The 26,134-nt window shown below is 32.9% G+C and overlaps 4 protein-coding genes and 1 long non-coding RNA gene across 5 annotated transcripts; 3 read left to right on the forward strand and 2 right to left on the reverse strand.

Annotated features, from left to right (window-relative positions):
* Positions 1 to 911: 911 nt before the first annotated feature.
* Positions 912 to 2,360, reverse strand: LOC9321773 (putative F-box protein At3g25460). The gene has a single exon (XM_002885661.2). It carries the CDS (start codon positions 2,036 to 2,038, stop codon positions 947 to 949), a length of 1,092 nt encoding a protein of 363 aa, XP_002885707.1. The 5' UTR covers positions 2,039 to 2,360; the 3' UTR covers positions 912 to 946.
* Positions 2,361 to 6,254: 3,894 nt separating this feature from the next.
* Positions 6,255 to 7,442, reverse strand: LOC9321775 (putative F-box protein At3g25460). Its single transcript, XM_002885663.2, has one exon. It carries the CDS (start codon positions 7,440 to 7,442, stop codon positions 6,390 to 6,392), a length of 1,053 nt encoding a protein of 350 aa, XP_002885709.2. The 3' UTR covers positions 6,255 to 6,389.
* An 823-nt stretch (positions 7,443 to 8,265) lies between these two features.
* LOC110230534 lies at positions 8,266 to 9,369 on the forward strand. Its single transcript, XR_002333653.1, has 2 exons — positions 8,266 to 8,448; positions 9,051 to 9,369. It is a non-coding gene; the product is annotated as an uncharacterized LOC110230534 (long non-coding RNA).
* Positions 9,370 to 21,042: 11,673 nt separating this feature from the next.
* Positions 21,043 to 23,946, forward strand: LOC9321777 (pescadillo homolog). Its single transcript, XM_021032964.1, is given in 8 exon segments — positions 21,043 to 21,373; positions 21,445 to 21,483; positions 22,761 to 22,905; positions 22,978 to 23,048; positions 23,146 to 23,234; positions 23,324 to 23,378; positions 23,493 to 23,671; positions 23,674 to 23,946. Coding segments are annotated over 6 exon segments (615 nt in total). The 5' UTR covers positions 21,043 to 21,373; positions 21,445 to 21,483; positions 22,761 to 22,776; the 3' UTR covers positions 23,766 to 23,946.
* An 809-nt stretch (positions 23,947 to 24,755) lies between these two features.
* On the forward strand, positions 24,756 to 25,986 carry LOC9319674. The gene is made up of 5 exons (XM_002883561.2): positions 24,756 to 24,981; positions 25,054 to 25,124; positions 25,222 to 25,310; positions 25,400 to 25,454; positions 25,569 to 25,986. The coding sequence occupies exons 1-5, from the start codon at positions 24,853 to 24,855 to the stop codon at positions 25,852 to 25,854; spliced, it is 630 nt and encodes a 209-aa protein (XP_002883607.1). The 5' UTR covers positions 24,756 to 24,852; the 3' UTR covers positions 25,855 to 25,986.
* Positions 25,987 to 26,134: the final 148 nt, after the last annotated feature.

The raw sequence follows: 26,134 nt of genomic DNA on the forward strand, positions 1-26,134 counted from the left end.
GAACTTGGGTTAGTTCCTTCCAACCTTTCCCCAATTCTCCCTTACCACTAGAGCACAACCGTGTGGGCAAGATATTATCCCCGGACCTAAAGATTAGTCTTTGAGATTAAAAAACCTTTAGGATCACCTGAATTATAAAATAAAAAATAAAAAAAATAACTAATAGCTTAATGGAGAAAACTTCAGAGGAAGTAAATCCTCCAAAAATAGGTGTATGCCGTTTGAAGTGGAGAGCACACAGTATTCTTTAGTAAAAGGCTAAAGAATAGTTCACTTTGTGCTCACCACACGGCTCCATGAATTTACAACTTAAGCTCAATCCTTGAGGATTCGTCACCTTAGCTACACAACCGATTGAACTATGAGATTAATGGAGCAAACTTCAGAAGAAGTTACTCCTCCAAAAATAGGAGTACGTATGCCGTTAAATGTGGAGAGCACACGGTATTCTTTAGTAAAAGGCGAAAGAATAGTTTGCTTTATGCTCACCACATGGCTCCATGAAATTACAACTTAAGCACGAAATGTTTCTTATAAGTGAAGAATAGTTTGCTTTGTCCTCACCACATGGCTCCATGAAATTACAACTTAAGCACGAAATGTTTTTTATAAGTGAATCCTTGGCCGTTTAGTTTTAGTTTAGTTTTCAGATTCTGGTTTCACTACATGAATTAGTCATGTCGTGAGATAGAGGCTTCATTCCACAACCCTAGCAGAAATATTCAAACTTCTTGACTTTGTCACATGTAAACATAACTCTTTTTGATGTAAGGAAACATTGATCATAAAACCTAAAACTGAGGTAATTACAAAGCAATGAATACATGGCAAATAGTATTTTTTTTAGTGAATATCTGTTTATTAAGTATTCAAAGGACATGACTGAGATAAAAGTGAAATAAACAAGTTAAGAAAAAACAAAAACCAAAAAAGGTTTTCTTGTAGCTTAATCATCACCTTGCTGGATTTGAGTCAAACTTGGAACATAATTCAACCAAAATGGTTTGAATTCGTCTCCAAAAGCCACTTCCCTAACTTTGTTGTCCTCTCCAACGATGTATACCATAGTTTGCCTTTTATATCCATTATTTTGAGTACACACGAGGACTTTCTTCTCCTCATCGACCAAGAATTTTATGCCATCTCTAAGCTCAGGCTTCAAATCCACCGTTAAGCCCTTGATCCAAGACAACACTTTGGTCTCACCAATCTTATTTGTCACCCATATTTCTGTCTTCGGTGTAAGGTTGCGTTGTAATAACACGGAAAGTTTCTCGTCTCTAACAACAGAAAAATCAATGTTTCGAAAATCAGGATACTTATACGGAAGATGTAGACGTTCAAATCTTTCTGTTGTATAATCAAAACTGATCATTAAGATTAAGCCAAGCTGTTTCTCTTTTTCATCTCTAGCAAACCAGTAAGTCTTTCCCTTCAAAGACACGTTTTGAAGGTACATAAAGGTGCAGTCCACAGTGACATCAAGATGCCTCCATGAATTTGAGTTAATCTCATAAATTTCGAATTCTGGGTAACCATTAATCCTACGGCTCAATATTTTGTAGCTATTATTTCCGGATTTGTTGTCTTGGTAGGATCCAAGAGAATAGGTGCAGAAGTAGCCTATCTTTCTGTGTTGGATCCACTTGGTTTGACCAGTACACGGGTTCCATACCACGAGCCTAGTACTTCCCTCCATGTTGTTGACGCATAACAATAAACCGTCTGAACTGTGATAGCTTTGATAGATCTTGAATAGATATGAACTAGAATGAGGGTCGATTAGGTTAAGTTCACCAATGATCTCTATTGGTGAAACTCGGTGGAGATTGAAGCTCATCGAAGAAAACCCTAAATTCTTCAACATGAGAATCAGAGATTGCCTTGGGGCTTTACGGAAGTGTTTTCTTGCGAATCTCTTATCGTTGAATAAACGGTTCCATAGTTTGCAAGTACATCGTAACTGTTTCAAAGATGTAGCCGGAACGCGGCAGAGTATCTCCTCTAACAAATCTTCTGGAAGTTCCGGCATCATCATTGCGATCTCCGAATGAAGGAAGTGCCGGTGGCTTTGATTGTTGTTTAGGGTTTAGTGTTTGCTTCTGTTTCTTAGGGTTTTATAGTTTCTTTATGCTCTTAACTCTTAAGGCGGGTTTAGAAAAAATGACTAAAAAACCCTAAATTTTATAAAATTGTTCAAATAATACCCCATAGTTTTTGTGAAACTGTTTTATTCCTCAGGAAATTTAAAATTATAAAGACAACACCAATGAATGGATTAACACTTTTTCAAGTTTTCACAAAGTGATTCAGCTACTTTTTTACCATTAAAATCCATCAACTTTTCACGTTACGTTTTTTAAAAGTGATTACTTATATACTACGTTAGAAAATATAAATTAGATACAACAAAAAGGTTTATTTTTAGGTATGACAAAACAAAACGTTACTAATTCATATATCAATGTATTCATATCTTTAGGATATTTTTGATTAAGAAGAAGACGCAAAATCATATCTTATATACTACAGATTCAGGTATTTTTGACTTTTGAGACTCATTTGTAATCAGAAGATTAGAAGGCAGAGCGATAAATCAGAAGTGTGGAGAATGATAAGTCCCCAGACTTTGATGAAGTAGATAAGATGTTTCTTCGGGCTGCTTTGGTTTTAAAGAAAAAAAGACGATCAAGATTCAGTAGCGATTCTAGTTTTTATCATCTTTGTTCATCTCACAGTTCAAGTAATCAAATAATCAAAACTGTTTCGAGTAAATTCTAAAATCACATGGTAGCAAAATTAAGAAAAAAAAATCAACTATGAGAGAATTTAGAACGTTTTGCTAACATGTGATTTTAGTAGTGAAATTTGAACCAAATAAATATTACTGTTTCTTTGGTTCATGATCAGATTCATTTGAAGTAGTATTAAGGAAGATCAAGATAGTAGAGACGGATGTAGGGCCAAAGAGATTAAACGACAAACCTTAATGATAACTTTCTTGAGTGTAATACTGACATGAGAAAAGAAAAGGGAGGATAATTTTGCAAGTCTTTCTTAGATTGACATGAGAGTCTCTATGTGATTGGATTAAGTACAGATTTGATATGGAGAGGTTTGTCTCCAAATCCATTTTGGCACCTATATGGTCATCCACAAACCCATCAACCACGACTCTTCTGAAGCTGTTTCCATTTGGATCAAAATAAATAATATGAAACCTAAAGTTGTTGGATGTTGGTACATAAATAAACTCACCGGCATCATTAACAAAATTTGGTGAAAACCGGGTTTGGGAAATTGGATCATTGTAAGGAAAAGGTAAACCAAGATGTTTATACGACCACTCCTGATTCTCTATATCCTCCAGACTCCACATAGTAATATTACCTCTTGAAATTACAGAAATTAACTTTCCCTCCAAATGTATCAGTGATGGTGTCATGTGTTTAACAAAGTCGCAAGTATATCTCCAAGAGTCGGAAAGTTCTTGCTGGTTTTTTTGGTAGTGAAAGAGGGTTGAGGCAGGATTGTTTTCTATCCCCTTACTTAATTTTTATATGTGTGAATGGTCCTCTCTGTGAAGTTAGATGAAGTTACGACTAGATGAGAATTTGGCTACCACCCGGGCTGCATAAATTCAAAGGCAACCCGGGTGATGGGAGATCAAATAAGGATATTGTCAATGTGTTTGATCAGTTTGCTATGGGATCTAGTTTATAAATTGGCTTGGTAAAAAAAACGATGTTCATCACATGAATCTCCCATGCTACTAGAACAACGATTGTATCGAGTTTTCCATTTGAGGTGAGGGCTTGCCCTATACGATATATGGAGACCTCTGATGACTAAGAGAATTTCAAGAGGTGACTGTTAGTTATAATTAGTGATGTTAAAATGGGTTTCATAGCTCATTTAGTTAAATGGGTATGTTGTTAAAAAAATAGCCTATTTAAACCCATTTATAGAAAAGTGTTTTAAAAGGTTAAATGGGTTAGCCCGATTAAGCCCATTTATTAAATGGGTTTTCTCTCAAATAAATGGGTAGCCCATTTTTTTCTAACCTAATCTTCAAAACTCTTCTTTTCTCTGAGACAAAACACTCTCAGTTAAATGGGGTGGGTTTAAATGGGGTGAGTTTAAATGGGGTGGGTAAACCCATAATAACATCACTAGTTATAAGAAAAGATTAGGAAATGCATCAGTTCCTGGAAAAATCGTTTCTTATCTTTTGCTAATATCAAAAACTTACCAACGTTGTGTTGGCCCAGTGGTAAATCTCCTAGGTGGATGTACAGGGTTCGACGCCAGTTGGGAGGGATCACTTTTCCAAAAGAGATGAATTTAACCTGGTGTGGGTCCCGCTTCTAGGAGATGTAGGGCCTTCGGGTTTGAACTTCCAGATATTCAAAAAAAAAAAAAAACAACTTCTAGATTTCGGCATTCCGACTCTCAAGGTCATGTGTGAAGGAGATAGAGAGAATAAGCTCTGCTTTACTTTTGGTCCGGTCCAGAACTAAATCCGTGGAAAGTTAAGATGTCATGGAAAGAGATATGTAAACCTAAAGAGGATGAGGGGTTTAGGTCTAAGGTCAATCAAAGATGCAAATAAAGTGTGTTGTTGAAGTTGATTTGGCTATTGGTAACAGCAAAACACTCTTTGTGGGTTTACTGGATACAACAACAACTGATCCGTATTGGCTCTTTTGGTCGGTAAACGAAAAAACAAGTATGGGATCATGGATATGGAAGAAGCTACTCAAATATCGATCATGGATATGGACGTATGGGATCATGGATCATGGATATGGAAGTAGCTACCCAAGCCTGTGTGGTCTAGTGGCAGACGAAGCTTTGGTGAAAGGTGAAACTCCCAGATCCGAGTTCGATTCTCCCTGGAAACAAAAACACATTTGTTTGGGAAGTCTATCAGTTGGGTTTTGGCCCAATTGGTTTACCTGGTAGTCAGAAATGCAGATGGCCTGACTACCCCCTGGCATTAGTCGGAAGGTATTCCAAACTCAGATCAGGCAGTGTGGTGGCTCAATTCTACCTGGATCAGGAGAAGCCCACTCTGTAGCACCTCGGTGCGTTCCTACCGAGGCCAACCGGATCAGCCGATAGGGTTTATCAAAAAAAAAAAAAATCGATCAATAGCAAAGGGTATTCATAAGGTAGAGGTGAGCAATGGGGAACATACCTCCTTCTGGTTTGATTCTTGGTGTTCTCTGGGTAGGCTATATAACGTGTTGGTTGCTAGAGGATATATTGATTTGGGGATCAGTTCTACAGCTTCTTTAGCGGAAGTGTTCCAGTCTCCTCTGAGACATAGAACAACTTTCCTAATACAGATTGAAGAGGAGATTCTAAAGCTTAAGGTCCAAAAATTTACAGATTCTGATATAGCTTCATGCAGAAGCAAAGCTGATAAAGTTTATAAAAGAAATTCTCATCCAAGCGACACCTAAGTGCTCTTTCATAGTTTGGCTTGCCACACATAACTGTTTGTCAACCGATAGTATGTCTTCTTGGAATGGGGTAGGGAACATTGGTTGTGTGTTCTGTGACCATGATTGAGTCGCGTGATCACCGCTTTTTCACTTGTAGCTTCATATTGCCGATTTGGTTTAAGCTCGGCCACAATATCAGTTAACATCCTTAAGCAGCACACATTAATTCCTCTTAAGGAATAGAAGATGTCATGGAGAACAACCACTCTTCGTGGCTTCTCTTCTAAAAAGCATAGACTGCAATGTCCAGAACTGTTGCTCGACGGTGAAGACAGAGAACAACGGAAAACTAGAGGAAGGGCTGCAACAAAGGACCCCTAAATCAGACTACAGAATTTTTGGTTTACTTCCATTTGTTTATTCTGAATTTTTAAATTAAAACTCAGCAGATTAGGATGAATGATGCATATAATGTAACCATGGTTTTTGTTTGAATAAATTTAACATTCATAAAATGAAAAAGAAAAATGTGACCAGATCCTGTTTCGAGTTTTACCGCCAAGGTTTGATCCTTAATCCAAAAATAAACTATCGGCCTTCAGCCTTCTAACTCGTCGGTAACAAAAGTTTACACAAATTTTCAAGTAAGAATCAAGAAAAACAAAAACCATGATTGTGAAACTGAAACCAAAGTTCTTGACTTTGTCAAATGTCAGAAGCTAGAACCTTAAAACTGATACTGGAACATAACTCTTCTTTTATGCAAGGAAATATAATTTGATCATAAAACTTACAAACTGTGTTAGTTACAAAGTAAAGAATACAATGGAAATTGAATACTACTTTTTAGTGAAGTATAATTTTATTGAGTATTCAAAGGACATGACCAAGATAACAGTGAAATAAACCAACTAAAAAAAAACAATGTTTGCTTATAGCTTAATCATAACCTTGATGGATTTGAGTCAAAGTTGGAACATAATAAAACAAGAATGGTTTGAATTCGTCTTCAAAAGCCACTTCCCTAACTTTGTTGTCCTCTCCAACAATGTATACCATGTTTTTGCCGTTTAATACAATATTTTGAGTACACACGAGGACTTTCTTCTCCTCATCGACCAAGAAGTTTATGCCAAATCTAAACTCAGGCGTCAAATCCACCGCTACGAACTTGATCCACGACAACACTTTGGTCTCACCAATCTTATTTGTCACCCATATCTCTATCTTTGATGTAAGTTCACGTTGTAGTAACACAGAAAGTTTCTCTTCTCTGACAACTGATAGATACTCGTTTTGATAACCATGATATGGATGCGGATAAGGTAGACATAGACGTTCAAATCTTTCTGTTGTATAATCAAAACAGATCAAGAATAGGAGCAGTTTCTCTTTTTCATCTCTAGCAAACCAGTAAGTCTTTCCCTTCAAAGACACGTTCTGAATGGACATGTAGGAATCCACAGTTACATCAAGAATCCTCCATGAATTTGAGTTAATCTCATAAATTTCGAATTCTTGGTCATCATATATCCTGCTCAATATTTTGTAGCTCTTATTTCCGGATTTGTTGTCTTGGTAGGATCCAAGAGCATAGGTGCAGATGTAGCCCATCGTTCTGTGTTGGATCCACTTGGTTTGGCCAGTACACGGGTTCCATACCACGAGCCTAGTATTATCCTCCATGGAGGATTCCATACCATTGTTGACACATAACAATAAGCCGTCTGAACTGTGACAGTTTTGATAGTTCCTGTAGTGATCTAAAGATTCTAAACTAGAATGAGAGTCGATTAGGTTAAGTTCACCAGTGACCTCTATAGGTGAAACTCTGTGTAGATTGATGCTCATCGAAGATAACCCAAAATTCTTCAACATGAGAATCAGAGATTGCCTTGAGGCTTTACGGGAGTGTTTTCTTGCGAATCTCTTATCCTTGAATAAATTGTGCCATAGTTTGCAAGTACATCGTAACCGTTTCAAATAAATCATCATATCATCTACATAATAAAAAAAAAAAGTAAATTTTTTTCTGCATAATAAAAAAAAAGTAAATTTTTTTCTGCATATGCCAATATTTGAATTTTTAAAAACGCATATAAATTGTTCAATCTATAAAAGAAACAATTAAACGGGTCAAAAATTCAGACTTGAGTAATATATTTTTTTTACACAAAAATAAAGTCAACAAAAATTCCGACTGAGCAACGGGTCAGAATTTGAATATTTATATTCGATTTCATACATTAATTTTTTTGAAATGTATAATTTTATATACTAAAATAAAAATTTAAATATTTTAATTAGCAACATTTAAAATAAGTTTTACTTGATATTTTTAGAGAATATCATCAATACTTAATAGTTCAAAAAGTTAAAAATTATAAATACTCTAATTTGATTATTTTTAAAAATATTTATAATAGGTAGCGGGTTAAATATAATATATTATATGATGAAATGAGTTTTGATCCTTATAACTATTTGAATAGTTATATTTAATTTCATATAATTTATTTTTTGAAATTCATAATTTTATAAACTACAAAATTTTTATAAAGATTTTAATTTGGAATATTTAAAAATAGTGTAGAACATTTAAATATGGTTTGACACCTCTAAATATTTGAAAATTTGATTCCGCAAGCAATTTTAGAATTAACGAATAATAGATGAGAAATTGTTAAGAATGCCATCTTTTTTATACCCTTTTTTAAAACTGCCCTTTTTTGCTTACCATTTTTAAAAATGCCCCTTAATTATTTCTAATATGACTAAATTACCATTCCTTTCATAACCTAAGAACTATCGGTTCCCTCATCTCTTCTCTCTCTCTCGCTCTCTCACGTTGATCGGCGAGTATTCCGATTTCAAATCTCGATTCCGATTTCAAATCTCGATTCCGATTACAGATCTCGATCTCGCTCTCATTTCAGATCTCTTCTCTCTGTTCCGATTTTGCTTTTCCTTCTGTTTTCGAGTCCCACATCGATTCCAGGTTAGATTCCTCTTATGTCCCCTTTTCGTTCAGTTTTCGAGTCCCACATCGATTCCATGTTAGATTCTTTGTAAGGTTTGTCTTTAGAGGTTAGATTATGTGGTTATGTGGTTCTGTTTTGAAAGGTTTGTCTTTTACAGGTTAGATTCTGTGATTCTGTGAAAGGTTTTTCTTTTAGAAGCTTTTTTGATTTTAAAGGTCTTATATGGTCTTTAAAGGTTTGTTTCTCTTAAAAAATTTTGCTTTTGTTTTTACTGGATATGGTTTTATACTTTTAATGCTTGGTTTTTACGCAGATGTCTAACAATGACTCATTGGATTTTACAACGTATTTTAAAGGTTTTATTACATGCTTTTTAAAGGTTTGTTTTTGACTGTTAATGATTTTAGTGCTTCAACTTTGTGTATATCATCTCTGATTTATTCAACTTCTGGATTTTATAATGTGTTTTAAAGGTTTACATGTTTTTTTAAAGGTTTGTTTTTACTGTTAATGATTTTAGTGCTTCAACTTTGTGTATATCATCTCTGATTTATTCCACTTCAAACGTTTGGTTCCATGACAAATGGCACAGACTCTCAGCTAGCATAGGTCCTTGCAGGTTGAAGCAAAACACCTCAAGACCAGCATCCTCGATGTAGTCAATCACGTAAAGTCGCTGCAGTTTTGGGCATTGCTAAGAAGCTTGACAAGATGAATCAAACATGTCCAAACTCTCCTAACTCGTCTTCTGATACGATTCCATTAGTTGGAAAAGAAGAAAATTTGATGATGATTTCGTTACATGTTGTTATGTACCAAAAAGTTTTTACTCAACTTTTATGTGTCTTTTGTAAGTTTGTAACTTAAGAAAATTCCATGTAACACTATTGATTGTTATATTTAGTGCTTTAATTGTTAAAGTGATTGCTATTATTATACAAGTGACTCAATGTGGCTCAATACATGTGATTTGATGAAATAGTGAAGTTAATTTTACAATGTATTTTAAAGGTTTTACGATGTATTTTAAAGGTTTTACAATGTATTTTAAAGGTTTTACAATGTGTTTTAAAGGTTTTACAATGTATTTTAAAGGTTTTACAATGTATTTTAAAGGTTTTACAATGTGTTTTAAAAGGTTTTACAATGTATTTTAAAGGTTTTACAATGTGTTTTAAAAGGTTTTACTAGATATTTTAAAGATTTTACAAGGTGTTTTAATGATTTTACAAAGTATTTATACGGTATAAGATGAGTTATAAAACTTTGAAAATATTTTATAAAGGTTTTATAAGGGTTTTAAAATTTAAAGATTTTACAAGATATTTTAAAGGTATTTGAAAGGTTTACAAGGTATTTTAAAATGGTTTACAACATGTATTTTAAAGGTTCGACAACATATATTTTAAAGGTTTTACAAGGTATTTTAAAGGTTTTAAAAGGTTTTACAAAGTATTTTAAAGGTTACGTGAATTTTAAAGGTTTTACAAGGTATTTTAAAGGTTTAACAACATGTATTTTAAATACTTTACAAAGTATTTTAAAGGTTATACAACGTGGATTTAAAAGAGTTTACAATATATTTTAGATCACATCCACAACACAAATCACAATCGTTATTCTAAAGTTCTTAAGAACACAAATCAGAAACACCAAAACCACATAAAACTCAAACTAATCAATATAACATCAAGTCTTAAGATCTTCTCCAGTCTTAAAATTTTACACAGGTACCCATTAGGCCATTATGCAAGAAGCCTTTCTTCTCCGGGAAACAAAAAATGTAATCCACTGCACATAAACAATAATCTAATCCCATGATTCATCACTCTGCAGCAAAAACAACAATCGATTTTGAAATCACAACTGACAAAACTGAAACTGTGAAATAAAACTTAAACCGAAGAAGAAGAGATTAAAGAGGATTTTTGTGTGATTACAGAAAGTTGAGAAACCAGATCGAGGAGATTACACAGTTAGACCAATTCTTAATCCTATTCTCCACCAAATCGAGAAAATAGATAAACACATAAGCGAATCTCTTAAAAATCAATTGATGGACTAACTCAATTCGGATATGTGAAAGAGGTAATGACAGATTGAGGCAGACTCGGATCTTGGACTGCGGACACAAATCGATGACCAAATCGACTACGACGACGACGATAGATGAAGGATATCCTCGCCGATTTAACTCCCGGCGAAGCTCTGGTCGGCAAAGATGAAGATTCTCGTCAAATTGAAGATGAGGTTTTGGTCTCGTCGGTGGTGTGGTGATAGGAGACGGCGTGAATATCAAGCACATGGCATCGTCCGACGACGGTGAAGATGACAGGAGATTGACCTTTTGTTCATCGGCGGTGAAGGTGATGAGAGCCGTCGAGATTTTTGGTTCGTGCTTGTCTGGGGAACAATTTTGTCTTTTAGGTCAAAGCCTCATTAAGGGTAAAATAGTCAATTTCAGAGAAGCTATTAGGGAGGGGGCATTTTTGAAAAAGGGTATTGAAAAAGGGGCATTTTTGTGAGTCTCCCATAATAGATTGTGCACAGAATATTTTAAAATGAAATATTGAGATTCTAAAATAAAAATATAGACTCCACGCACATGTTGATTTTGGTATTATTATATACTAAATATATGTTTATAACATATTCGATTATGCGAATAATTGGTAAATTCCGTAATTATAAATCTCAAACAAATTCTGTAATTAGATTAGCTCAAACAAATCTCTATTTCAACAACCAAAGAATTATGAATTGAAAAAGAATTTTCTAAATTAATTCAAAATAATACCTAATTTTCTTAATTAATTCAAAATAATCTATGTTTTATATGCGATTTATTTATGATATTTTAATTTTTGATCTAACTGAAATATATGCAATCCTATTTTGTGGTTGTTAACATAAATTAACTCATTGTTCAAAAATATTACTTTTTAAAAAATAAAATTATTTTCCGTTTTCATATCTTAAAAAAAAAATTATCCATAATTGAGTATTATAGAAAAAATTCTATATTTATTCTAATATTGTATATAGGGACTGACAAAAAAATTAATATTTTTTCACTTACTATTATAATATATTAAAACTTAGTTCTAATATATATATTATATAAATTTTGTAATAAATAAAATTCAACCCGTACTTTAGTACGAGTGATGATCTAGTTTATACTATTAATTGGGAATCACTGAAAATTAAATAACCTTATAAAAGGTAAAATATTACTACATATGATGCCATTAGGATTTTTAAATGGGCAATTTACACAAATGGCTCCAAAAAAGTTTTTTTTTCAAAAATAGCCCCATCTTTCATAATTTCCAGAAATAGCACCCAATACTTTTTAATTAACCATTAATTGAAAAATAGAAAATACAGAAAACCTAATCTCGAGCTACTGCCTCCACGATTCTCGTTTGCCTCCGATTCTCTATAGTTGCCTCCGATCGTCGGAAAATTCGATCTCCTGCGGTATAACGAACCACTGCCTCCACGATTCCTCGGCTCAACCCAGTCGACCTAATTTGAGAAAGAGACCTCTCTCCGTCGCACCCAACGATCTCTAGCCTTCCTGATCTCTGGCCTTCCCGATCTCTGGGCCATCACTGCTGCAGGAACTGGTTCGTTCTCTAACTTGTCTTTTTATATTTCTGGAAAATGAGTTAGCTCTGTGAAATCATGATTGGAATCTACCATAGAGAATCTCATGTGTGCTGCTCGTTAAGTGAACAATTGTTGAGTAGAGGAAGATGAGTAGAGGAAGATTAAAGAGATTGTTGAGTAGAGGAAGATGAGGAAAATATTTGTTAAGAGTAAGATAAGTTCGTCGTCGTCATAGATTTCGATTGTCGGCTCCTTCGGCTTGTAGTTTGCAGGTTTTCCACAGGTAGAGTCTGCAGCTAATGCTTCGTCAAGAGTTTGCTACAATTTTTCATCGACACGCAAATTACAAATCCAAAGTTGGCTACTTAGATGTTGGTTTCAGAAATTTAGGTAGACCTTCCTAAACTTTAGGGACGTCTTCCTAAACATTATGAAATCCTTCCTAAATTTTTAAAATGTGTTTTTGAATCTCTTTATTTATGTTTTGTAATGTATCAAAGATTACTCCATCAGTGAAGCGTAATGTACATACAAATTACAAATCCAAAGTTGGCCACATAGAGGTTGTTTTCAGAAATTTAGGTAGACCTTCATAAACTTCAATGACGGCTTCCTAAACATTATGAAATCCTTCCTAAATTTTTAAAAATGTATTTTTGAATCTCTTTATTTATGTTTTGTCAAATGTATCACATATTACTCCATTAGTGAGGGGTAATGTATCACAAACTCATCTATGTCCCAACTTTAGGAAGGCAAGCTACTACGAAGTTATAAAATCTCTTTTTATGTCATGATGTGTTTCATGTTTCATAGAAATATATACGTTCGTTTGTACAAGATCGTATAATTAGAAGCTTGGCTCACTAGTTACATGTTCTATTACAAAAACAATAGGTCCCGGTTTCGAATCCTGGTAGAAGTAACTATTACAGTTTTTTTTTTTAGGGAAGGCCTTCCTGAATATGTATATATCCTTCCTGAATTTTTGGGAACCCTTCCTGAATTTCAAAAATTGTTTACTTTCGCATAGTTTGCCTCATATTAATCACAAATTACACATTTTTTTAGGGTCAATGATCTATAAAATCTCTTTTTAAGTCATGATGTGTTTCGTGTTTCATAAATATATATACGTTCGTTTGTACAAGATCTTACAATTAGACGTTTGGCTCACTGGTTACATGTTCTATTACAAAAACAATAGGTCCCGGTTTTGAATCCTGGTGGAAATAACTATTACTGTTTTTTTTTTTAGGAAGGCCTTCCTGAATTTGTATATATACTTCCTGAATATTTGGAAACCCTTCCTAAATTTCAAAAAATTGTTTACTTTTGCATAGTTTGCCTCAAATCTTTCACAAATTGCACACTTAAGATGCAAAGGATATGCTGAGAGCATACAACTGAGTGGATAAGCTATAGGAAACATATAGTATCTAACAAAACCATACATTGAATATCTCAAAAAAATATAAATAGAAACAGATGATACTTTTATAGTTCAGAACTATCATAGAAGTACCAAAACAGTCTAAAACGGTTTCACAAGCATCATACATCCAATAAAGAAACATAGTCCTAAGAAATCTTAACACACTCATTGAAGATATCCACAGCCAACTTGTTTCTGATGTCTTCTGAATCTATATCACGCAGCTTGGAGAAATCTTCAATTCTCTGATTCTCTGAAACTCTGTAGCAGAGAGGATGCGTTGTACTTTATCGATATACTCATATCTTGCACATTGATTTATCCTAACATCTGAATTTGGCTCTTGTCCTAGGTACTTTCGCGAGAAGCTTCTTTTGGAATTTGAAGTTAGGAGCTTTAATGAAATCACTTGCATTGTTTTCACAAACTTTTTGTATTGGAAATATAATGGAGGCATTGTCAAAAGCTAAAATCCGTTGCTTCATCTACAAGAGAAAACAACGTCCAAGGAGTATCGTCTAACATTTGTTGTATGTTTAAGGTTTGAACAGTGAAATATAGTTGCCCACTTGCCACATAATTACATTCATCTTTGAATAATTATTATATTAGTTATATCACTTTTAAATATACAAATATTTCAATGTTAAATAGTGATTTTTACATTCAAAAAAAATAAAATAAAAAAAATAGTGATTTTAACAATTGTCATAGTGGTATAACAGTCATTCGTCAAAGTTTTTCGTTCAAATCTTGTTTTCTTCCCCAAATAGATTATCTTCCGTTGAGTTTCTTATAACTAATTCATGAAAGTCTAATCTTTAATTAACACATATAACAAATTTTGAAAAACGGATTTGAAAACGCATATAACAAATTTAACCCTAATAATAGTGGGCCAAGATTTTGGTTGTATTGGGAAGAATCTGGGCGGTTGATAGGATAAGAGGACACGTGGAGGATGAAGAAACGTAAGAGTTTGATGTCCGATACAGGAGATCCGATAACCTTGAGGTTATTGGATATTCAGATTCAGACTATGCTGGAGATCCGATAACCTTGAGGTTATTGGATATTCAGATTCAGACTATGCTGGATGCGTCGATAGCAGAAAATCGACGTTTGGCTACTTGTTCCTATTAGCTGGGGGAGCAATATCATGGAAAAGTGGAAAGCAGTCTGTCATTGCTACTTCCACTATGGAGGCCGAATTTGTGGCATGCTTTGAGGCCACAATTCATGCATTGTGGTTGCAGAACTTTATCTCAGGGCTTCGGATTGTCGACTCCATAGAGAAGCCGCTGAGAATTTATTGTGATAATTCTGCAGCTGTATTCTTCTCTAAGAATGATAAGTACTCGAAGGGTGCTAAACACATGGAGTTAAAGTACTTGTCCGTGAAAGAAGAAGTGCAGAAACGTAGAGTTTCATTTGAGCATATTAGGACGGACATGATGGTTGCGGATCCGTTAACTAAAGGTCTACCACCCAAGGCGTTCATTGGCCATGTAGAGCGTATGGGGATTATAGACAAAGCCTTGCTATTTTGATTATAGTATGCTCGTTTTATGTATGATACTATGAATTCACTTAAAGTAACGTTTCTGGATTTATTATGTTATCATTAAAGTATATGTATACACTTAGGGTTTATGGATAACATATAGTTATTTTGAGAATTAAGGTTTCTCTCATTGAAAGGAAATTATAAAGCTAGAATTGGTTTGTGATACATGGAAGGGAGCATGTCGTTCAATGATGTGTAACCGCCATGATTCAATCAATTTTAATTTTTTATTTAAGTAATTAAAGGTCTAATGAACTTGATGTTAAAGCGCGCATTAAAGTTATTAAACCATTAATTTGACACAAAGGCCAAGTGGGAGAATGTAAGAATATTTTATTCTATGTGGCCTATGTGTCTTTCGGTTTAATTATAAAGTTCAAGTTTATATTAAAGTTAAGAATTCTAATATTAAAGACGACACCGTGATGGATCGGTTTCGATTAAAGAATTAGAATTTGGGTGTATTGATAACCCTCCTCCCTTACCTGAATATATATTGTATAAATATCTCTCTAATGTTATATGTATTAAATTAGTAGTTAATATATAATTAACTACATATGGATCATACTATATATTTAACATTAAGTGGTGGTTACTAAAAGGTGGTTACGTATAAGTAATTGTGATGGTTCATCATAATTATAAAATGGAAGTAACCACATGTTTTATTAACGTAAGAAATAAAACGTGACCGTACGGAATAGAGAGAGAGGAGGATTTGATTCCTTCTCCATCAAAAGGAATCATTAAGTATTAAGAGGTCAAAGGGAGGAGAAAATCACTTGGTGAATTGATTCCATTACAAGCCTAATCAAGCAATGGATCAAGGTTAGTCTTTCTTCTTATACAAGAAAGTGTTTGTGGTTGAATTAAATTGAATCTAGAAGATCATGGGAATTAGATTTCATGACTAGAAATCATAAGAGTTTAATTTATATAATATACCGCTGTAGTTGCCCAGACCTTAAACTCTAAAAACTTTAAACTTATACTATTGACAATAATAAAACCACATATTGTTGTAATCATTATATTGATGGTAACAACAAAAAATGTTTTGATGATGCAAAATTTAACATTTTAATATTTTCATAAGCCGATGTTGTTTGACTCGAATTATTAGAGGTCATTCTAGAGATTTTTTATATGTAAACTCCTCGTATCTGGTTTGAGCAACTGGTCAACCAGATGGTTATATATAGAAACATGTTCATATACAGGGAAAAAAAGAACTAAGACAATTAATTAATTTCACTAAAATGCTTATCGTAGATGTGTTTACTAATCATATTAATTTCAACATCGTCTAATATCTGCGAGTGAACACATTGATTTTATTTCGAAAAATGCAGTAGTGATCGGGATTGACGTAAAATATATTAACGTCTTGTGTATTCAATTTCAATATCCTTCTAAAGTGTTCAACTGTTCATGCAAGAACCTTGTTCATTACACATGCGCTTTAATACGACGTGGCTATAATTATCACAAAACATTAGGATTTAGGAGTATTATATAATTCATTATTTTCATGCTAGTTTCCGATATTCAACAATTCGTGGACGTCAATAACATTCACTATACGAATGCCTCAATATGCATGTGCACAGTGCGCACCACACTGCACGTCTGCACGACTGCACCCACACGCATCTAAGGTATTTGACATTTTCTAATGTCGAATGTTTGACGAATCTAATTAAATTAATTATTTACATACACTTCGATCGATTTTTAGAATTTAAAGGTTCGGAAGTTCACAGGCGAATAATATTATTTGGATAAATAATTATATGGGAACAAATATGAGCAAACAAACTATTATGGCAAAACTGTTGATAAATTAGAAAACCCTTTTATTTTTGCAACAATTAGATGATAGCATGTAAAATTTAAATAAAAAGCTATCAAATAATAAAATGACATATATTTGTAACTAAAAAAGAATTAAATTTATGTTATTAAAAAAGCACTTGCCATAAAAAAAATCATTCGTTTTTGCAAATATTTCGGTTAATTAAAACATTAATTTTCATCATTTAGAAATGAAAAGGAAAAAATATAAAAAGTTGACCCCACTTGGACATAGTCACATAGGTGCATACTGCATACTATTGGTACACACAGGTGTCCTTCGGTAGGAGCTAGTAATTTCACAATCCATACGGACCATACCTTCATGTATATATAGATATAGACCTGCTTTTAAATCCTATACATATATACAATAAATTACAAAATGTAATACGAGCATCTAGAAATTTTATGTGTAATTGTTTATAAGAAAATTAAAAAGGGAAAATCTAAAGAATATATAAAAATAGTAAGATTAATAACATACTATTTATGGGCAGATAGGAAAAATCATTGCCACCTACACGAATTATATGCCAACACATCACCACACATGCACACTATTTTAATGTCTCGCTAACTACACGAACTATTGGTATTACATACGGACATCCCCGAACTATCATCGGTTATGTGTGCAACACCATAACCATCATTTTCAGATAATATAAATGTCTTGTTAACTACACGAAGTATTTCTTTTTTTTGTCAACTACACAAAGTATTTTCCATCAAATTTTTTTTTTTTAAAAGTAATTAAAAAATAAAAAATAACTAAAAAGTAAATATTACACTATTATAAATTATATATATATATATATATATATTAGAACTTTTAATGCATTATACTTTTAAGTTAAATTAATTTAACTAATTTAATATTTATTATATTAAATTGTTAAAAATTTAAAATAGTCACTTAGTTAAATTATGGAAAAATCATTGCTAGCTACACGAACTATACGCCAACACATCACCACACATGCAGACTATTTTAATGTCTCGCTAACTACACGAACTATTGGTATTACATACGGACATCCCCGAACTATCATCGGTTATGTGTGCAACACCATAACCATCATTTTCAGATAATATAAATGTCTTATTAACTACACGAAGTATTTCTTTTTTTTGTCAACTACACGAAATATTTTCCATCAATTTTTTTTTAAAAAAGTAATTAAAAAATAAAAAAATAACTAAAAAGTAAATATTACACTATTATAAATTATATATATATATATATATTATAACTTTTAATGCATTATACTTTTAAGTTAAATTAATTTAACTAATTTAATATTTATTATATTAAATTGTTAAAAATTTAAAATAGTCACTTAGTTAAATTATACATCACTATAAATTAAATAAAACTAAATAATATATCAATGTAAATTATATACCATAACCATCATTTCTAGATAATATAAATGTATTGTTAACTACACGAAATATTTCCATCATTTTTTAAAAACTAAATTACAAAATGAAAAAATAACTAAAAGTAAATAATACACTATTGTTAATTATATATAGGGCTTTTGCAAAAATACCACTTTTTCAATGCCACTTTTCAAAAATACCCATTTTTAAAAACCTTATAAAAAATGCTCTTAAAAATATAAGATTTACCTAAATATGTATGTAATATTATTAAAACATACACAAACTACATTTCTATGTATCTAAAATCTTATAAATACTTTATAAATACCTTATAAATGCATTTTAAATACCTTTAAAAACCTTTAAAATATCTTGTAAAACCTTTGAAAAACCATAAAAATCCTTTAAAATAACTTGTAAAACCTTTAAAAACACCTTATAAAACCTTATAAATACTTGGATCGAATCTTCAAGTAGTAGTTACAATCCATAAGTACCTTATAAACCTAATAAAACTTTATAAAAATTTCAGATTTAAAAAGGGGCATTTTTGAAAATGGACATCTAAAAGGGCATTTTTGAAAAAGGGCACACCAAAAGGGGTATTTTTAACAATTTCCCATTATATATATGCATTATAACTTTTAAAGTTTAAATTCTACATATGCAGTATCCCTTATAATTTTAAGTTAAATTAATTAACTATTTTTTAATGCACACATATATTTTATATGAAATTAATTTAACTAAATTTTTAAAAGTGTCACTTAATTAAATTATAATTTACATTGATATATGTGTGCATTATAATTTACATTGATATATTATATAGTTTTATTTAACTTATTAGTTTTAAAAAAAAATTGATGAAAATACTTCGTGTAGTTGACAAGAAAAGGAAATATTTCGTGTAGTTAACAAGACATTTATATTATTTGGAAATGATGGTTATGGTGTTGCACACATAACCGATGATAGTTCAGGGATGTCCGTATGTAATACCAATAGTTCGTGTAGTTAGCGAAACATTAAAATAGTCTGCATGTGTGGTGATGTGTTGGCGTATAGTTCGTGTAGCTGGCAATGATTTTTCCTTAAATTATACATCACTATAAGTTAAATAAAACTATATAATATATCAATGTAAATTATATATACCATAACCATCATTTCCAGATAATATAAATGTATTGTTAACTACACGAAATATTTCCATCATTTTTTTAAAACTAAATTACAAAATGAAAAAATAACTAAAAGTAAATAATACACTATTGTTAATTATATATATGCATTATAACTTTTAAAGTTTAAATTCTACATATGCAGTATCCCTTATAATTTTAAGTTAAATTAATTAACTAATTTTTAATGCACACATATGTTTTATATGAAATTAATTTAACTAAATTTTTAAAAGTGTCACTTAATTAAATTATACATGTTCATTATAGGTTTAAGTTAATTAACAAATTTTTAATGAACACATATATTTTTTATGGAACTAGTTTAGTCTTTATTACATTAAAATTTTAAAGTTAGAATAGTTATAATGTACATATATAATTTACATTGATATATTATATAGTTTTATTTAAATTATTAGTTTTTTTAAAAAAATGATGAAAATACTTCGTGTAGTTGACAAAAAAAAGAAATAATTCGTGTAGTTAACAAGACATTTATATTATTTGGAAATGATGGTTATGGTGTTGCACACATAACCGATGATAGTTCAGGGATGTCCGTATGTAATACCAATAGTTCGTGTAGTTAGCGAGACATTAAAATAGTCTGCATGTGTGGTGATGTGTTGGCGTATAGTTCGTGTAGCTGGCAATGATTTTTCCGCAGAGATACTATACTCTAATACATATGAAGAGTGTTTACTAAAACGACGGGGCGTGTCAGTGAGTTGAGTGGAAAGGTCACCATCAATGCTCAAGGTTCAGTCGTCGGTGGTCGGTTGAGATAGCAAAGTCTTCTTAAGGCCCATGGGTCCTAGCTCGTTATAACATCATCACATCTGTCACGTGATCATTGGGCCCACTAGGCCCATCTCCCATCAACATCTCACAGCTCTCGTCTATCATACTTCCATTTATTGTACATAACACACGCATACTCACATACATACACATACGGCTGGGTAGCAAACAGATTGTGATATGTTTTGATTTGGATAGATTTTTGTAGAGTTGTTTTCGATATGAAAGATGGATGTGTTTGTTTTTTGTGAATGTAGAAATATGATTTAGTGATTTATATTGAAATATCGAGGATAGTTGCGGATGTTGATCTCGATCGGTCATCAATTTCATTGTCTAAAAGATCTTATTTGTGAGTACCAAATCATTTGTGGTATTGAATGCTTTTTTGATGTACCAATTTCTCTTTTTTTCGTGCTCAACAATTAACATATATAGGATCAGAGTACCATAATTGGCGGTGGTACAGATCTTACAATAATATGATTTTATGGAAAACATAATGATCATTTTTTGGATTAGAAGGAAAAAAATCATTACGCCATATGAATTTTACTAGATTATCATGTTTACATGTCCTATTTACTAAGGTGCTGTTCGTTTCTCCATTCAGATGGATCATATGAATGGAGATGAGTTATAATGTTCGTTTATAACAATTTTACAGAGCTGAACTAGTTGGATGATTTTTATCAAACTTATCCAAAAAATGATCATTTTCCGACTGAGTCTGATCGGAACAGTTGACTGGAGCTGATCGCAGTCTAAAATACAAAATGACCTAAATACCCCTATCTAATTTGGAAAATTACACCAAAAAACCTAAACCTACTTCTCATCATTCATTCCACGACAGAGACTCAGAGAGCCATCCTTCGACAACGTGAGAAGAGAAACGAGATCCTTCGCACCGAAGCTGGATCTCTTCGCAGCTGGATCTCTCCGCCGGATCTCTCGCCGGAATCCACTCCTCTTTGATCTTCTCACTCCACTCCACTCCTCTTTGATCTCTCCGCCGGCTGTCTTCTTCTCTCTCGTGCGTGGGTTTAGGTGTTACGATTGAATTAGCTGCGACCATTGTTTGAGAGGTAAGACTCATGGGTTTGATTATTGGATTTGATTTCTCCTTTAGTCATTGAAATCTCGAAGTGGGTTTCAGGTGTTACGGATTGAAATCGCTGCAACCACTGTTTGAGAGGTATGATATATCTCTAATTCATGATTTTGTATTGAGTTTATGTGTACCAATGGAGACGAGTGTTGTGGCTTTGTTTGATTTCGTGTTTCTAATGCTTATAGGCTATTATCGTTTTTGATGTTTGATTTTGTATTGAGTTGATCTGTTTCACCATCTAAAGCTGCCATTGTTTGATGTTTGATCTGTTTCACCATTTAAAGCTGCCATTGTGTGTTTAGTTCTGTGGCTTCTTCGTTAGTGTTTAGTCTTTTTAAGTGTGTCAGTGCACCAAACTAGCTTTAGATGAAACTTACTTTCTTTGGTTTACTGATTACTGGGATTTCAAGTAGACATGAATCTTGAGCTCTAAGCGGCTAATGCACCAACTTAAACTTAACTTGCAAAAAAAAACATAGTTGTTCACTAGAGATCTCTTAAAATTTTCAAAATCTCTAAGATAATGAGAACTTGATCATCTCCTTAACCACAAGATTTCAAGTGAGGTTTTAACCACAAGATCATCCACTTTGTTCACTAGCTTTTTAAGTGTGTTCTGGAAATCTGAGAGTTCCTTCCTTAAATGAAACCCCTGTTATATGACTTTTTTGAGTTTGATTTGTCTGCAACGAAGCATGTAAATCCAGGAACAGCTTTGCTTCTGTTTGTGAATATCTTTCTCTCTTTTTTGTTCTATAAATTTGAGTCTGTTTTGCCCTCATTTCTTTTACTGAATAATTTGTTTGAGTCAGCTAAAATTAGTCTGAATTTCTTACGCAGCTTTGCTTGTAATGTCTGTTCGAGTTTGGTTGACTCCACCATGGTTTATGGTACATTATCATCATGTGCATGTTGCATTATCATTCAAGATAGTGTCATGTGAACTCTAGTGTCTAGTGTCTTTCATGTTTCTTGGGAACTCTAGTGTCTAGTTGTAAATTTGACGTTTACACAATTTGATTAAATAATCTCTTCTGGTTCAACGTAGAGAAGACTGATTGTTGTTATTAAGATTTTTGGAGTTTATGTTTGGTAATGATGTTGGATCCTTAATTGTCATAACATAGGCTTTGGTTCTTATAAAAAAAAATTAATTTCATGAAAATGAAAATTTATAAATGTCAAATATAATAATTTGAAATTTCTTTGGTTAGAAATATATATTTGATCAATAATTAAAATTAATATGGTTAAGATTAAGGATTAAAATATTATTAGATGAAAACATAGGCATTTTAGTAATTTTTCTTCTCAAAAACATCTAAACTTTGTTTGTTTGGTTGACAACCTTTCTCATTTAGATGTTTTTGAAAACGTATGACTAGCGAGAGTGCTACATCTCCGGCGATTCGGCCTCCGCAGGTGGAGCAGCCACCGCCGCATGAGATTCCAGTCATCTCTGAACTCATTTCCGCCGCTCCTCCCTCTCCGGCGCCACAAATTACGGTACTCTCTCCGCTCTCTGTGCTCTCTCACAGAGTAATTTACACGATCTATAAAACTCTGATTGTATTGCAGATGATGGATATTGTGAATAGCAACGGAATTTTAACAGATCAATTGGTTGACGAAGAACCATCTTTTTACAAGTAATTTTGCTTTCATGAATTTTGAAAATTTCCATTCTTTGTGGTGCAATTGAAGAACCTAAAATTGAATGTTCACAAATACCAATTTCATTCTTAGGTATCTGGATAGCGATGAGTATGCTGAGAAGTATCGAAGATACGAAGCTGACTTTAGGAAGTATCTCATGGATAAGCACTTCTCTCAAGGTTATTAGTCTCATTGTTGTACTTGTTCTTGTGGTTAAGATTTCATTAAAAAATTGATCTTTTTTTGGGTGTTGTTGTTTTTGTTTCAGTGGATGAATATGAGGAGACAACAACAATTGATGGTGAAACCATTTGTTCAAGCGTGTAAGTTTTCAGATTGGTGTATAAAACAGAGGTTTTTGTCATAAGTTTTCGACTGTGTGTTTGTATTTTTGGATGATAATACTGTTTATCTTGGGTTTTGGTCATTGCTTTTAGGTGGCCTTGTGCACGTTGGTATGCAGACCCGGATGCTTCGTTTCTAGACCCGCCACAATGCATCGAAGAAGAAGAAGATGAAGTAGAAGAAATGGAAGAAGTAGAAGAGGTTGAAGAAGAAGTTGAAGTAGGAGAAGTAGAAGAAGTAGAAGAAGAACAAGAAGAGGTCATTGATTCAGCTTTGCAGAGATACCCAATGGTGAAATCCCCAATGGAGGTACTGTCTTAGAGGACACTTGTGATGTTGGCAAGAAACCAGATATGCCCATTTAGTTTTTTTGTTCTGTTTTTGGTGTTAACAATGTTTGTTGAACCTTTTGCTTAAGTTGATTTGCTTCTTTAGACCAATCATGTGAAACAAGTAGATATTTAACAATAATAGCTACTGCATTGTTGTTATCCATTATCTACATACAAATTCAAGTGATTGCTAGTGTAGTAGTCACTAGTCACATATATGCATCAATCATAGTACTACAGACTTTTTTAGTAAACACACCAAGAACTAGAAGAGTGGATCATGAAACTTTATTTTACTTACCAAAGGGACTGTTGGTGGGACGGTTTGATGTTTCTCCTCTTAGATAATTCACATTGCGGTCATTGATATTGCTCTATGCATTTCTCATGGGTAATAACACATCTGCCATGAGCAAGTGAAAGGAAGAGGCTTTCTCTTTCAGCTGTGAGTTCTCGTGCAGGATTTGGTGGTTGCTTTCCAACAAGTTGATGACTTTCTCATGCAAGTGATGATTCAACATCATGAGCTGTTCAACTTGTTGTTGCAGCTCTTCGATCTGCTTCTTTTTGCGCATACGTGACCTTCTTGCATATTCCCGGTTAGAGATGTTTCTAGAAGATTTTTTCAAACTATAATCTCATCTTAATGTATCAGAGGATTTTCAATCTAGTGGAGGTAATGGTCACTTACAAACTAATTTGCAGTTTTTAACTATACTACCTAAACTACAATACAACAATTTAGTTTTTAACGGTGCGTAGGCATATAATTACCTATTCTTATATAAATTTAGTATATACATATACACACAACAAATATCGTACTAAATTGATCAAATTCCGAAAGTAAAAAAAGCAACCGATTACGCGGAAATGTTTTTTGACACAAAATTACTTAATTATGCGGGAAAATATATAATATTTTATATTTAAATTAATAAATTTCAAATTACAAAAATGAATTTAATATAGAAGTATATAAAAGACAAAAACCTAGTCTTCATAAATTGATTCTAATATAAAAAGTTGACAAAAAAAACCAAAGATAGTGTACAATCATAGTCACCGTCAATAGATTGAGTTTTCAAAAATAAATTTCATTAAAAAAAACTGAAAACGTATGACTAGCGAGAGTGCTACATCTCCGGCGATTCGGCCTCCGCAGGTGGAGCAGCCACCGCCGCATGAGATTCCAGTCATCTCTGAACTCATTTCCGCCGCTCCTCCCTCTCCGGCGCCACAAATTACGGTACTCTCTCCGCTCTCTGTGCTCTCTCACAGAGTAATTTACACGATCTATAAAACTCTGATTGTATTGCAGAGGATGGATATTGTGAATAGCAACGGAATTTTAACAGATCAATTGGTTGACGAAGAACCATCTTTTTACAAGTAATTTTGCTTTCATGAATTTTGAAAATTTCCATTCTTTGTGGTGCAATTGAAGAACCTAAAATTGAATGTTCACAAATACCAATTTCATTCTTAGGTATCTGGATAGCGATGAGTATGCTGAGAAGTATCGAAGATACGAAGCTGACTTTAGGAAGTATCTCATGGATAAGCACTTCTCTCAAGGTTATTAGTCTCATTGTTGTACTTGTTCTTGTGGTTAAGATTTCATTAAAAAATTGATCTTTTTTTGGGTGTTGTTGTTTTTGTTTCAGTGGATGAATATGAGGAGACAACAACAATTGATGGTGAAACCATTTGTTCAAGCGTGTAAGTTTTCAGATTGGTGTATAAAACAGAGGTTTTTGTCATAAGTTTTCGACTGTGTGTTTGTATTTTTGGATGATAATACTGTTTATCTTGGGTTTTGGTCATTGCTTTTAGGTGGCCATGTGCACGTTGGTATGCAGACCCGGATGCTTCGTTTCTAGACCCGCCACAATGCATCGAAGAAGAAGAAGATGAAGTAGAAGAAATGGAAGAAGTAGAAGAGGTTGAAGAAGAAGTTGAAGAAGTAGGAGAAGTAGGAGAGGTAGAAGAAGTAGAAGAAGAACAAGAAGAGGTCATTGATTCAGCTTCTGCAGAGATACCCAATGGTGAAATCCCCAATGGAGGTACTGTCTTAGAGGACACTTGTGATGTTGGCAAGAAACCAGATATGCCCATTTAGTTTTTTTTGTTCTGTTTTTGGTGTTAACAATGTTTGTTGAACCTTTTGCTTAAGTTGATTTGCTTCTTTAGACCAATCATGTGAAACAAGTAGATATTTAACAATAATAGCTACTGCATTGTTGTTATCCATTATCTACATACAAATTCAAGTGATTGTAAGTGTAGTAGTCACTAGTCACATATATGCATCAATCATAGTACTACAGACTTTTTTAGTAAACACACCAAGAACTAGAAGAGTGGATCATGAAACTTTATTTTACTTACCAAAGGGACTG

This window comes from Arabidopsis lyrata (genome assembly GCF_000004255.2).
Source record: "Arabidopsis lyrata subsp. lyrata unplaced genomic scaffold ARALYscaffold_3, whole genome shotgun sequence".
In the NCBI taxonomy this organism is placed as follows: domain Eukaryota; kingdom Viridiplantae; phylum Streptophyta; class Magnoliopsida; order Brassicales; family Brassicaceae; genus Arabidopsis; species Arabidopsis lyrata.

Coding starts and splice junctions, on each gene's coding strand:
- LOC9319674 (XM_002883561.2), top strand. CDS start 24,853: ATGACTAGCGAGAGTGCTACATCTCCGGCGATTCGGCCTCCGCAGGTG. Junction 24,982..25,053: donor CTCCGGCGCCACAAATTACG/GTACTCTCTCCG, acceptor ATTGTATTGCAG/AGGATGGATATTGTGAATAG. Junction 25,455..25,568: donor GAAACCATTTGTTCAAGCGT/GTAAGTTTTCAG, acceptor CATTGCTTTTAG/GTGGCCATGTGCACGTTGGT.
- LOC9321773 (XM_002885661.2), bottom strand. CDS start 2,038: ATGATGATGCCGGAACTTCCAGAAGATTTGTTAGAGGAGATACTCTGC.
- LOC9321775 (XM_002885663.2), bottom strand. CDS start 7,442: ATGATTTATTTGAAACGGTTACGATGTACTTGCAAACTATGGCACAAT.